General features: G+C 40.3%; 1 protein-coding gene across 3 annotated transcripts in view; it reads right to left on the bottom strand.

Moving 5' to 3' along the window:
* huwe1 (HECT, UBA and WWE domain containing E3 ubiquitin protein ligase 1) overlaps window positions 1-13,158 on the bottom strand; it is a 38,736-nt gene extending 25,578 nt beyond the window's left edge. For 2 of the 3 annotated variants that reach the window (XM_074681657.1, XM_074681658.1), the window contains exons 1-27: window positions 13,080-13,158; window positions 11,169-11,238; window positions 7,721-7,770; window positions 7,452-7,521; window positions 6,961-7,059; window positions 6,474-6,680; window positions 6,205-6,357; window positions 6,048-6,110; window positions 5,633-5,710; window positions 5,471-5,518; window positions 5,219-5,387; window positions 5,043-5,143; window positions 4,781-4,931; window positions 4,547-4,674; window positions 4,305-4,445; window positions 4,067-4,172; window positions 3,446-3,553; window positions 3,248-3,349; window positions 3,004-3,084; window positions 2,762-2,868; window positions 1,729-1,906; window positions 1,548-1,639; window positions 1,259-1,461; window positions 1,042-1,099; window positions 777-953; window positions 307-552; window positions 49-182 (exon numbers count right to left, since the gene is read on the bottom strand). In XM_074681657.1, coding sequence (XP_074537758.1) covers window positions 49-182; window positions 307-552; window positions 777-953; window positions 1,042-1,099; window positions 1,259-1,461; window positions 1,548-1,639; window positions 1,729-1,906; window positions 2,762-2,868; window positions 3,004-3,084; window positions 3,248-3,349; window positions 3,446-3,553; window positions 4,067-4,172; window positions 4,305-4,445; window positions 4,547-4,674; window positions 4,781-4,931; window positions 5,043-5,143; window positions 5,219-5,387; window positions 5,471-5,518; window positions 5,633-5,710; window positions 6,048-6,110; window positions 6,205-6,357; window positions 6,474-6,680; window positions 6,961-7,059; window positions 7,452-7,496 — 2,975 coding nt within the window. In that variant the 5' untranslated portion in view covers window positions 7,497-7,521; window positions 7,721-7,770; window positions 11,169-11,238; window positions 13,080-13,158. Of the gene's footprint in view, window positions 1-48; window positions 183-306; window positions 553-776; window positions 954-1,041; window positions 1,100-1,240; window positions 1,462-1,547; window positions 1,640-1,728; window positions 1,907-2,761; window positions 2,869-3,003; window positions 3,085-3,247; window positions 3,350-3,445; window positions 3,554-4,066; window positions 4,173-4,304; window positions 4,446-4,546; window positions 4,675-4,780; window positions 4,932-5,042; window positions 5,144-5,218; window positions 5,388-5,470; window positions 5,519-5,632; window positions 5,711-6,047; window positions 6,111-6,204; window positions 6,358-6,473; window positions 6,681-6,960; window positions 7,060-7,451; window positions 7,522-7,720; window positions 7,771-11,168; window positions 11,239-13,079 lie in introns of all 3 variants that reach the window. The other variant, XM_074681656.1, reaches the window with a different exon arrangement.
* Window positions 13,159-13,531: the final 373 nt, after the last annotated feature.

The following is a 13,531-nucleotide window of genomic DNA, read 5'->3' as shown; positions in this document are numbered from 1 at the left end:
CAAAGCTGTCCACAGGCGTAAAATGAGGGTGAATGACAAAAAATGTACCTGTTAGGTGTGCAAAGGGACAGCAGTACAGTGCTCTCCCACACCAGAGAGCAGTACAGCTGACTGAGCTTGTTGAGAACACTCAGGCCAAGCTGGGAGCCCCACTGGTTGACTGAGATAGCTCTGATCTCACTCTGTGCACAGAAGAACAGAAACATTGAGCTGCTGAACCATCCCAGAATGATCATCAGATACCTCTCTTGAGAGAGGGTGAGAAGACATTAACCGTGGTAATGAAGATAAAACATCCATATTTACCTGTCCGACTCTGCAGGTGTGGACAAACATGAGGATGTAGGCATGGGCTGCAGTAAGAGCATGCAGGAGTGGTGTGGCTCGGGCAGACAATGTGGCATCGGTGACATGTCCTGCGTTAGCCAGCTCTCGAAGAAGCACAGACCCACCAGGCATCTCAATTGGTCGATGGAGTGGCTCCAGGGAAGTCAGGATACTGTCCAGTTGGCACAAGCCCTCCTGGAGTACTTTAGGCTCATGTGAGAGAGTCTAACAAAGATGTATCAAGAGAGAAAAGCACATTCTCAATAATGTAAAAAAGTTGTGTTACTTTTGTCTTGTATCGTGAAGTTGCAGAGGGAGTGAAGATTAAAACTGACCCTTTTGGCCAAAAATGACAGTTTTACATCAATATTATTTGAGCGTGGCCCCTCCCTAAAGAATAAGTACAGTACAGAACAAAATCTCAGTAGCGATGTTTCTTTTGTGCTCACCAGTATTGACTTGCAAACACCAGCCACAGCTTGGCAGGCAGCAGAGGTGGGGAAATCTATGGGCAAGTTGGGCAGGCCCAGAATAGAAACAAGAGGCAGCAGACCCTTCTGGTTCACAAACTCTTGACAGTGGTCATCTGTTGTGTTGTTGCTCAGTATAGATTCCACAAATTTCATCTGAAAAAGGTGAGATGATGGTCTCTCAAAACTTAGTATTTCACAATTTACCCAAACCAGGAATAATTATTAAAGAACTCTCACTCACCACATTCAGAATATAATCCATTAATGGGATTGGTATCCGCTCCTCTGTTCCAACCACCCTGCAAGAATTAAAATATCATCAAAATTACAACCACAAACCACAATTTGATATTCAGTTGATTTACTTGAAAAATGAATAAAATAAAATAAAACAATGACTGGTTGTCCTATTCTATTGTGTTATGAACTCAGCGTCATACAGTTCAAGTGGAACTGACTGTCTGTTGCTCTCTGGTTCCCCCTGCTGCTGGCTGAATGTGTGGAGGGCCTCCTCCTCTTCTTCATCCTCGCTGGAGGCTTCTTCAGCAGCGTGGCTGGAGCGAGCTGGCGGCACAGCCACAGTGCCATCTGCTTTCTGGATAGATGGTTTCTGACAGATGTACTCTGGGGCTCGACCTAAGTTGCAGATCTCCTCCAGTAACTACGAGAACAAAGCTTTGATTATCATCCTGAAAACCATGTGAACACTTTTACAGGCAAGCACTTAATAAAACCTTGTCTGACTACCTTGATAATGGCAGTGGTGGCATCAGTCTTCAAAGTGGGCTGGTGCCTCATCAGTTCATCCACGGCACTACCTAAGTTAGAGGCAGTGTCACCTGAAGTCAAACATAGGAAATGTCATTGGCTTGAGAATGTTCCAATGTGGAAAAGATCTGGGTTCCACAGCACATATTGCCCATCTCACCTAATGGGTCAGAGCTGCGTCGTCGCCGCATGGCAGGCAAGTAGTCAGGAGACAAAAGCACTTTGAAGAGGCGCTCAAAGGGCTGGCACTGAACGAAGGAGTGCAGGCCTCTTGCATTCAAGCACAGGGCACTGAACACATTGGGGAGGGAACCCAACACCTCACGGGTAGCAGGAACCTGGAAGTGAGAAAACATTTTATTCAGTCATCACTACGAGAAAAACTGAATTTAAAATCCTAAAGCAATTAATGACAGATCAAACAATGACATTCCTGGAAAATACACTGACAACATATGTTAGGGGGGGTTCTTCAACTCATGCACAACACATCTAACACTTGTCTGGCAACAGACTTAACCATCATGAGGGGGGCTTTGACCTTCTAGCAGAAGGAACGTTGGAAGTGATAAATTAAACACAGCAGACGTTGTAGATATATGTTGGGCACTGGTGTGAACAGCTATCTGCCTTGACAGAATTCTCATTCTCTTCTAAAGATCGTTGTCCAGGACATTTTTTGCGACAAATTAGCTGGTGTGACAGGGGTTCTTCAAGCCCAAACACGACCCTTTCTGTGAAGGTCTGATTCAAAAGTTATGCTTTTGCTTTTTCATGCACTATGGTTCATGAAAATAAACTGAACAGGGAGTTATGCAAATACACCTGCAGTTAGCAGATGTATGGCTCTTGACTGTACTAATCACCAGCTACTAACTGCATCAAAAATGCAAGTGTGTTTGACCACCTCACAGTTTGGTAGTCATTAAATGAGAAGCCATTTAAAATTATGAATTTCAAATTTCCCCAATCATTTAAGTCAACGTGTCCAACACACATTTGAAGCCAGGGCTAGAAGTTTGAAGTTTAGGTCATTAAGTTCATCCAACTTGCAAGTGTTACTGTGTGTTGCTATCTGGGGTTGTACAAAGAGTGCATCCCATAATAATTATTCCTGTCCATAAGCTTTATTGGAGTCAGAAGAACAGGCAAAAAGATCTGCTCAAAGCTCAGTGGCTGTGCTGAGAACTCACGTCTTTGATAAGAAGGGCATGCAGCATGACATCAGTGAGACCATTATCCTGCAGGGAAGAGAGCAGGGATGGCTCCTGGAACACGAACACCGTCACAACCTCAGTCGCTATGAACCCAAAGGAGGGAGCAGAGCAGGAGAGAGAAAAAAAATGAAGATTGAGAAAATAGTCGAGTCAATACTAAAAATATTAACTTGTGAAAAACCACTTGAAAGAATCTTTAAGCACTATTTTGAACTCACCTAAGAGGAACAGTGAAGGGCCATAGTATTCTGCATTACTGATGATGTGCTTGAGTGAGGTAGGCAAGGACCCATCCATTACTTGAAAGAAAAAGGAGGGACGTCCAGGCATGACCATTAAATATTTCCATAACTTCACGTGTATATTTCAAAGCAATCTGATAAGTATATACACAGACGTGTGGTACATTTCCTGCATCTGAAGTACGTCTGGAGAACAGGTATAAAGATGCTAAGGTCTTACCATGGCGGATTCCATCAGAAAAGGCAGGGTCCTGGATGGCTTTCTTCAAGAAATTCAGCATCGATTTTAACAGAGCGGCCCGTTGGGGGATGCACTGCGTACCTGGGGAGACAAAGTGGTGCGTTAATGATGGTGTAAAATCCTGACATATTTTATTTTATTCATATATATGTTTTAGTGCAATTTTTCTAACCATACCTGCTCGAGGTGTGTTAGCTGTGCTGCTCTGTGTTCGATGGTCCGCCTCTGGTCTTGAACCAGAAGATGTGGACGGTCCAGGGCTGCTTTCCATGGCAACTTCTGACACTGTAAGACAGCATAATGCTGTAAATGAGCCAGATATTTGTGACATACTTTTAACTTGATAGACAAACCTGAGATCAGATTTCAAGCATAAAGTTATCACTTTGTTCAGATGAAAATGTGTTAATGGTCTCACTACAGCCTGGTTTGTACTTCAGCATCTAATTGACAACATAGCTTATGCTACAGGTCTGTGTAGTTCTCCATCCACAACCAACATGCACTGCCTCAAGTGCACTTCCTGCCAAATGTAGCAAGATAAGGGCTACAAGCTCTGTGATTGGCCCACTGGGCAGCATCATAGTAGCTGCATTTGCAACATTTCCAGAATTGCTGTATGCCAGCCATACATCTAATGTCTGAGACACAGTTGGCCTGACTACCATAGAGACAACACTGCCCACAAGCATTTCAGCAGAGCACACCGATGCACAAATACGCAGTGCTCACAAACATGGCGGCTGCTATAAAGTGGGACCAAGGTAGAGGTATAAACCAGGTCTGATGGTGACTTACTCTCCATGTCTGTGTCCATGTCTTCAGACTCCACAGCTGCACTAGGCCTCTGAATCTTTGGCTTGATGACAAAAGGGCACTCTTTCCTTGACAGGTCCACCTCATGCTAAGTGTATAAAATAATTCATTAAGAAAAAGAGAGTAGGAAGCAATTTAAGCCAGGAGTTTGGTGACAACCCTCAGACTCTGTCTAAAGGCAAAAATGCTACCAATGGAGAAATAAAAAGTGCATAAGAACCTCCAGCCTGCAAATGAAAATGGAAAGGCCGCTGTGGGACTGAAAGGCAGCCATGTCAAGGTTGGTGATGAGATCCACAACTCGCACTGCACGAGTCACAAAGGTGATCTGGTCCTGCTCATCCCCCAGAAACTTAATCACCTACAAAGTCAAAGATAATAAAAGCAAAGAATTGAGCTTCTTTTGTTTTTCAAAAATAAATTAATATGATGGTGATTGCATTTAGGTGAGTCAAAAAGTACTTTTAAGAGGGCTTCCATCATGCCACAGGAGACAAGGGCTTCCCCTCCAGCATCATAGCTAGCCAAGTGGTAGAGGAATGAGAAGAGTGCAGTGGCAAATTGGTGTGGGTAGGGTTCCATCAGTGGATCTGGGAAACAAAAATCAAAAGTAGATAAACAAACTTAATGTTACTGCTCTATTTTTCTGTATGGCAAATCTGAAGTTAGAGAAAAAAGTTCCGGCCTCACTCGTACCAATCATTGCCTGTATACAGTTTCGCACCAACACAGGCAAGAAACCATGGTAGGAAGCAGTGCCGGTGCAGTCGATGATGTTTGAAAGCTTAGGCGTCCTCTCCAAATGGACAATCGAAGTTAAAGTGCGCAAAGAGGCTGCCTTGATATCCTGAATAATAAAAAAACACATACTGTTAATTTACAAGAGTTAAGAAATAATTTATTTGCAGGACAGTCAAGAAATGTTATGGTATAACTTCAAAAACCAAGATTTTCTTACCACAAGCTGTTTGTCTGTAATCTGTAATACATCCACAAGCTCCTCTATCAAGCCGTTATACAGAATACTGTTGGCTGACTCCTGGAGTGCATTTGAATACACTGCAAACAAACAAAAAAGGTCAGGAAAGAGAACATGGACAATACTAAGAATTTTTTTTAAGGGCCTCTACTCACCCAATATAGAAATTGCATGCAGTCGGGCCTGCACAGCCTGCAACCTCTTCTTGTGATTTGAGAAACCATGGGCCAGCCGAATATGTGTGAACAGCAAGGTTTGCTTGTCTTTAGGGATGTTGTATAGCACTGTCAGCGACTCCATGATCTCAGATGGGCTTTCTGAAATCTGAGAGACACAGAATGTGGTGTTGATAACCCAGGGTAGTATAATAATCATTACTTATCCACAGTACACAAAACCTTCCTTACCTTGTCAAGCTGCTCGATGTGAATATAGTGTAGTGTGTTACTACTCGTCTGCAGGGAAAAAAAAAAAGCAGAGTTAAGAAAAGTAAGGGAAAAGCTATGCACACATATATATGTTGTATTTATTACAACCTGACAACAGAACAAAAAAATCTTTGGCTTTACCTTTCTCTCTACTTTGACCTCGGGGCCGGGCTCAGCATAAAACTCAAAGTGCAGTGTGGTGGCACTGGGAGGGTACTTCTGCTCATGTATCAACAGTGGCAGGATAAAGAGGGATAATTCAAGAATTAATACATAGTTTACATCTATAAACTTAACTAAAGCTATCAAATATCAACTAGTCACACTTTTTAAACTCATGTATGACATAAGAGGAAAAAACAGTTTGATATCGCATTATGTTTCTATTGCCTGGTTTGATTTTGTGTTGTCTTATGAGTCTATTCCATCCAGGTACTGTAATTTGTGTGATAGGTTCAAGAATATTCTACTAGTACACTAAACAATCAAACTATATTAGTCTTAGGCGTTAAGTTAGCAGACAGAGGTAGTCAGGGAGCATCAATAAAATTCTTACCCCCATGGGCAGATCCCTGCAGCACTCAGCCAGACCAAAGCCATTCTCTTTTCCTCCCCAGCTCTACAAAAGAGAACAAAACAACTAAACAATAAAGCCCTTTCACTTGAGGGACAGCTGGATTATGGCAATAGGATAACAACTGTATTCACTAGACCTCAGCTAGGTGTTGCAGACGAGCCAGAAGTGGAGTCCTTTTGTCAGATCCCAGTCTTGTGATGTAGTTGGAACGTTTACTGAACACATAGAGCAGGTTCAGCACAGACAAGACCACCTGCATGTCACATGATGCTAACAAGGTGGTTAAGTGCTAAAAAGGGGAAATGACAGATGAAAGAGAAGTTAGTGAGCTGCTCCACATGTTCACTTGTAAATTATGTGCTGTCCTTCATAGCAAAGTAGTGCCTCTTTTAAGTCCAAGCGTACCTCTATGGAGCTGTACAGGTGCCGAGAGAAGCTGTACTCAATGAGCAGGGCTGTGAAATTGAGCACTGCCAGAAGCAGGGCTTTGAGCTGGCCATTGTCTGGACGGTCACACACCAGCAGCCATGACATGTTTTCCACTGTCTGGCCTGCATCGCACAGAATGCCATCAAAGCGGTCCAGCAGATCCACCCAGTGGTAGAGCTCACACTATTGAAGATATAAGTTATTTCTATAGACTAATCACATAAAGGCAAAGTTAAACAACTCTTCTATGTTTCTTAAAGACATACAAAACTCATTTACAATTATCAAAACACTTGTGACTGGATATTAACAAGTCTTAACCAGTCATACGAAAAATTTCTCTGCATTTAAACCCAGGTTAAGTGTCATGATACATGATAATACTTTGCTTCTTAGGTTGTTTTTGCAGCACAGCAGAAAGTTCATGACGACTGGTTCACATATTCTTGTCTCATGAGCTTACCTTGCCAATATTCCAGGTCTTGATGTGCTGGAGCTCAACCAGCAGCTGTTCATCGCTGCATGCCTTGAGCTTCTCGATGAGTATCCTGCAGTCTGCAGGCTAGAGGTTCAGAAGGAAAATGAAATGGTTATTGAAGTAAGAGCCTACCTACTTCACCTGTCACAGCACTACATGGTTTAGCTATCCTGAGACATACCTAGATGTTTAAACTTGCATTTCCTCCCTTGATTCACAGGGGAAACCCACTGATCCACAACATTTCTCTCTTGTGCAAGAGCCAAACTTGCTCTAAGCTAAAATGTGTCAACATAACTGTTGCTATAAGCAATACTTTCCCTGCATTACGAGCAATTATCTTTAATTGGAGAATAAATCACTTCAGTTGCGCCCAACTTTTGCACTCTTGACCAAATAGTTGAAACAAAAGCTTGGTATCCCAAGTTCTTTGTGTGCACAAGATTAATGACAAAATAATAACAATGCAAACTTACAGCTTCCGTAGGTGTTTTCTTTAACTTGCTTCTGTCGACCTTCATTGTCGATAATCTCTTTTTGTTACTCCTGTTGAGAAATATTAAGTTTCACCAGGGCACAAGTCATGATGCATTTCAATGTGCTATAATACAAAACTATTAATATTAGTGATTAATACAGAGACCAAAAACAGCATTGTGTTTCATAAATCTTACTGGTCCAACACTTAAAACACAGATACACAATGAAAAATGTTTCACTTGAACACTACTGGAAATTTACTTACACAAAATAACTTGGCAATAGCCACTTAGCAGCATTTTCCAGTCATTTTACCTGCAAAATGATGAAAAACAAATAAGCTTTAACACCATGCATGCCAGGATACCAAGTAAATTTCACAGATGATTTCCTTAAATCATACCATACTGTTCTCTCAAAAACGTAAATAAAACAGTGACTAATTATATGAATGAGTTGGAAATGATCAAGCTCTCAACAAGTTCTACATTAGCGCAGTTAAAAAAATGAGAATCCTTACATGGTAAAAAGCTATTGCCAAAATCAAAAACAGACAATGACTTCTTAGATTTTGAGGAAGCACTCAACTTGTAAACAACAGTAATTGGCTGAGATCATTTTCTTTAACATAACAAGCAGCTGGCAGCTGTATTGCTGATGGTTGTTAGGCGAAATAAGAATATCGTAATTCTGGGTTTGATAAGGGTTATCCTAACGAGGACCATCACAAAGCAGACCAAAGCAGAGCGTTAGCCAGTGGCTAGCTAGCAACATACGACACAAAGTTAATTAAATCAGACGGGGCCCTTTTTGATGGCCTAAATTATTAGTCCAATGTCCAATACCCTTGTGACTCAAGCGATCTATGTACAACAAAAGCAACCACATCGTATGCGTGCCAATCATGAGCTTAAGTGGATAGATGCTGACAGGTAAAGTTATACTTACCTAGCCAGCAAGCTAACGTCAACCTTGCTAACAGCATAACGTTATTTGCCTCCTATCACCGCACAGTGTACATATTAGCAAACAGTTACTAATCGAAAAAGACAGTGGGCTCCTTAACTATAAACAAAATACAAATCAAGCCAAGTTCGAGAGCTTCAAGAACTAGAAAAATAATTCACCAACGGTTCCCACGGAGTTGTCGTTAGCCGCATGACCAGCTAACAGTAAGCTACCGGTAACGTTAGCAGATGGTCTGCTATTGAAATACTTCAAAGCAATTGTACATCACCAGATGTCATACAAGTCTTCCATGTACCAATATACAACTGCCGTAATCAACAACAGGCCTATAATGTAATGCATAGAAAATCAAGTAAATTGAGACATATGTACAAGTGCTGTCAATCCAGTCTTCACAGATTCACCATGCTGTCCTGACCTGACTCTGAACTAATTTAGGTCGGGGCTGCGCAGGCCGCAAAATAAGCCCTCTCTCCCCACTCAAGCAGCACCCAAGCTTTCGGTAAAAACGAAACCGTAAACACCAGCCGACGACTAGCAGCGGTACGAAATGTGGGTGTCAATTACCTGCAGCCAGCTAACGTTACTTTGCGAAGTCTCTTTTCCTTGTTCTTCAGCTAGACTGTCGTAGCACGCGCTAGCTAGCAGGCTAGCTGCCGTTAGTTGGGTAGCAAGCATAAACGCATAATAACTCGCTGAATCATTGTCGAGTTGACGAGTCTAACGTGACACTGCGAGTTTTGTTTTCAGTTTACGGTCGGGCAAACTGACAACTGAAAACCGGCTCGGCATTCAAGTATGTTCATCCATTCGCTGTTTTATTTTTCACAGTATCCGCGCCTGTTTCCATAGCACATAGGCACTAGCTCTTGGCACAGTCATCATGACTATGGGTAGTGTGCAAAACTGAATAACGTTACGGCAGGCAATGAGTAGCCACTGTTTATCGATGCAGAGCAAGTGGGGAAAAAGGCAGCTGGTCCTCTGTGTAATAATTGTCACATACATACAATGTGGAACTTAATATACAAGATTCACCAAAGCCTCAAAAACTGAAACTCTGCATTGAAAACTACCACAACCAACGACCAGTAAAATATATTTGAAAAACCCAGGACCTCGATGCACCCTTTAGTCAACAGTTGCCCATCATACATTAAAACACATAGACAAAAGGCTAAGCTTTTTAATGCAAATTATATAGCCTAAATCAACACAAAAGTCAACCAAATAGAAGTCCTTTAAATTTTAAGTGTCTTCACAAGGAGCCTGAAATCGTGAGTTATCAATATGACATACACTTGGTCTTGATAACCTACATTTTAGGACTTCTATTTGGGTTAACTATATCACTTGCATCGACTAATATTCAACTACAGAGAATGAACCGCTGAACAGCCCTTAAAATGTAGGGAAACTTACACTATGATCAAAATATTGGGAGGATACAAAAATTATGTTAAATATGCAATTTTTACCAATCTGTATGCAATCTTATCTGAAAGACAAACTTACAAAGTAATTTCTTCTTGATTTAAAAATGTATTTTAGCAATGTTAACTGGTGAGAAAATTTAAAAGGGACATCTTTGGGAGATATAATTCAGTGTAACCAAAGTCTTTTTGGATCAGCACAAGTCGTCAGTGTTGTAGGAATGAAGCAGTCATGTAAGCATATACTGACAGATGTGCAAATCTTAATTGCAGTTAAGCAAATGATTTTTATTCAATTGTTTTTCATATTAAAAACCTTAAACTTTTTTAACCAGCTAGGAATTACTGATACATATATTTGTACAATAGGTTTCATGCAGTGACAGTATAATATATTGACGCAGACTCTGTGATGTCACACACCTTTTTCTGAAATAGAGTAATGGAGCCTTTCATTGGTGAGAGCCATATTGGAATTGCTGTATCAAGAGAAAGGCTTTAAGCCTCCTGACTCACAGCTACAGGGGGGTAGACCTGTCAGTCAAGTGAGCTGTACCTCTGATTGGCCAAACTTGTGATCTAAATATATTCTTATCCATTGTGGGAGAAAAAAATTCACCCCTGTACAGTGTGTTTACAGCTGTTTTTGAGTCAGGCTGTAAATATGGTTTTACTGCTGTAAGAGCCTTCATATTTGGCTTGGTGTGTATGTGGTTTCTGGTCTTTCTGCAAGCAGCCTCAAGGGGGCAATCAATGAACTGCGACTTTTCACACTTCATATTTTGAGACTGGAGCTCGCCACTTGGTGACAAGTTTTCGGTATCATTAACGTATTTTTGGAATAACATTATAAAATGATTCCTGTATAAATGAAATACCACAGTAAAACATGATTACTCTTGAATGTCATGTTTAATTTTTAAAAAACTCTGCCTGTCAGGGTCTCAAAGTTATTTCTGACATCTGGTAGTGCATAAACACTACTGAGCTTATTTGAGTACACTGAGATTAAGTTTAGTTGACAAATAAAATTCAGCAAATCATTGCTTTACATTATAAAACAATTAAAACTTGAAAAACTGTGTAGAAAATGTGAGTCATTTATTTCTTTACTTATCTTTGTAATAAGGAATATAACATTTCAACTTGTTAGAGACAGGAATCCTGATGTGCCTTGTTTCACTGAAAATGCACTAGAATGTTCATTAAAAGTGCTTCACCCTGAGTAGTGGTTACTTTGTGGCACTGACTGTTAACAGTGATGACAAATTTCACTACTCTTAAGTTAATGCAGTAAATTGCTTTACATACCAGAAACTGCTTTGGTTCAATAGTCCCGCCAGTCTCATCCTTGGTTGGCTTTGCCTTGTCTTGTAACTACCTGAAAACACATATCAAGTAAATCAGAATGTTTCAAACAAAAGGCAACACACCATGACTGGGCTAAGTCAGTCAAAATGTGTTGAGAAGAGCAAAACATTCACCCACTACTTTGTTTGTGATCAGTTAGCATTTTGGTTTAACTTATGACTCTGCCCTGATGATCGATTGGAAACATGTTGGGCTCATCCGACAGCCATTCTTTCAAATGCCATCCTGAACCTATCTCTGTGATGTGGCTTGAATGGTTCTCTCTAACTGCAAATAAAACCAAGTTAACAGCATGTCTCTCTATTAACAGTTGGCATGTTAGTTGTTTTTAAATTTAAGTTAGGGAAATGAATAAGATAAATTCTTGACATCATGTTCATTAAAATGCAAAACGTGCAAGCTTAATGTAGGGCTTATAGTTGCTTATACTGTTTTAAATGGTTATTTTCTTTACTTTTTTTACAGGTGCATAAAGGATAATCTCGTCACTCTAAAGAATTGACCTACAAATCCATTTATCCAATTTGTCAGCCATAGCCCAAACTGCTCAAGTGAGACATGTTTCAGTAATGCCTATTGATGCTATAGTATACCCAGCTAAACTGAATGAATAATTACATATAGAATTATGAGAAAATAAATAAATGAATGTAGGGAGCACCTTGTACTCATGTGATGCTGTCAGGACTGAAAAAAAACATATGATCATGTTATTAATTAATTAGAAATTCCTGTTCACACCCCCTCGTTTTTGGTAATAGTCATATTTTTTCCATACTAATAATTGATTGTTAATTCAAAAAAGTGATACAGAAAACCGTTCCACATCCTGCATACTTCTTCAAGTCCTATGCTCCTGGTGTGGTATCTTTGCTATGGTAACTGATTAGGACTGTGACTAGTGGTGGGGACAAGTCCCGGTTTTACTTTGCTTTTTTCTATGCTTTTAACAGGTAGATTTTGGTTGATCCCAAAGGGGGATCCCAGACATAACTTGGAAAATCTGTCTTTTACAAAAAAAAAAAAACTTTAGAAGATATCGTTATATTAAAATAGAACAATGTAGAGCTTCATTTCTCAAGTAAAAAATAAAAATAAAATAAGAACGAATTTGAAGTAGGACACGGCTAAAGCACTAAAACGTACAAAAAAAAGTTTAACGGCAGAGCATCAGCGTTAGCAGTTGTCCCCAAGGAGGTAAACTTCTAAATCAGATCCTTACAGTTAGAAGAATAAGTATATGATGGGTTTGCCGATGTTGTTATAAGTTAGCTACCTAGTGTTACGATGCGCTGGTTCAGTCTTTAAATTAACAAAGTTTAAAGCAATTAAATTACGTTAACGTGATTCCATAGCAGTTATGCTAACGTTTGTTAGTTGGGTTCCAAAACAGCTTTGATGGCTAACGTTAGCAGATTACCAAAAGTCAAATCTGAAACTTGACACACATTTTAACTCTCACCTGTTATCGACACCTTCCTGTGGTTAATGTAAAACAGCTGACGAGATTACTAATTTCGCTAGTATTTTTTGTACAGAAGTGAACGTACCCGTACACTGAACGTGAGTGTGTATATGTGTGTGGCAGTTATGTTTGTAGGTTTAGCGCGAGCTAACTAGCTAGCAGTAAGAGCTCGGCACAATGCTCTATCAGTAGGATCATGGCTAAATTAAAAATGGCGGTTTACACATCATAAGATCCGTACTTTACCTCTAAAAAGACACCAGGTTTGTGGTCTCGGATCCCAGTGAGGGGCTCGAATTACTGATAGTAATTATTAGTGAAGAATGTTGTATCCACAAGTAAGCATAAATCCCTGTCAAGATCATGGACTAAGTATTTTTGCTCACCTCGAATGCGTGTTACATCTGCTTCTCCATCTTGCACTAGCGAGTGGTAGGGCGGTTTGGATCTCGCGAGATTACCTGCTGCTGCGTTTACTCAGAGTACTCCCAAGCAATTGTTGAAAAACAACGCCACTGCGTTTTCATTTGAAGGAGGGCAAAGCTCTGTTAACTGGTATTTCCAGCCTCACCTTGTGATCAGGACTTAACGCGGAAGCTTTCAGAAGAATATTGCTGTCTAAAGATAACTTAAATTCATGTTACTCGTAATATCGAAGTGTCATTAATTCAATAGCTCTGAGAATTTTCTTTAGACATTTCTTTTCAAATAAGAAATGCACTGGACTTGTGACAAGAATTGTACTGTGTTTGAAAGGAAGAAAGAAAGAAAAGCATCTGAAAATGTCCACTAAACACTCATTCAGTCAAACAGGTACCCCACAAGATATATATGACAC

The sequence above is a fragment of the Halichoeres trimaculatus genome, unplaced genomic scaffold, assembly GCF_033239565.1.
Source record: "Halichoeres trimaculatus isolate MK-OKI-2021-1 unplaced genomic scaffold, fHalTri1.1 fHalTri1_scaffold_11, whole genome shotgun sequence".
NCBI classification, from domain to species: Eukaryota; Metazoa; Chordata; class Actinopteri; order Labriformes; family Labridae; genus Halichoeres; species Halichoeres trimaculatus.
This window is presented reverse-complemented; position numbering and strand designations above follow the sequence as displayed.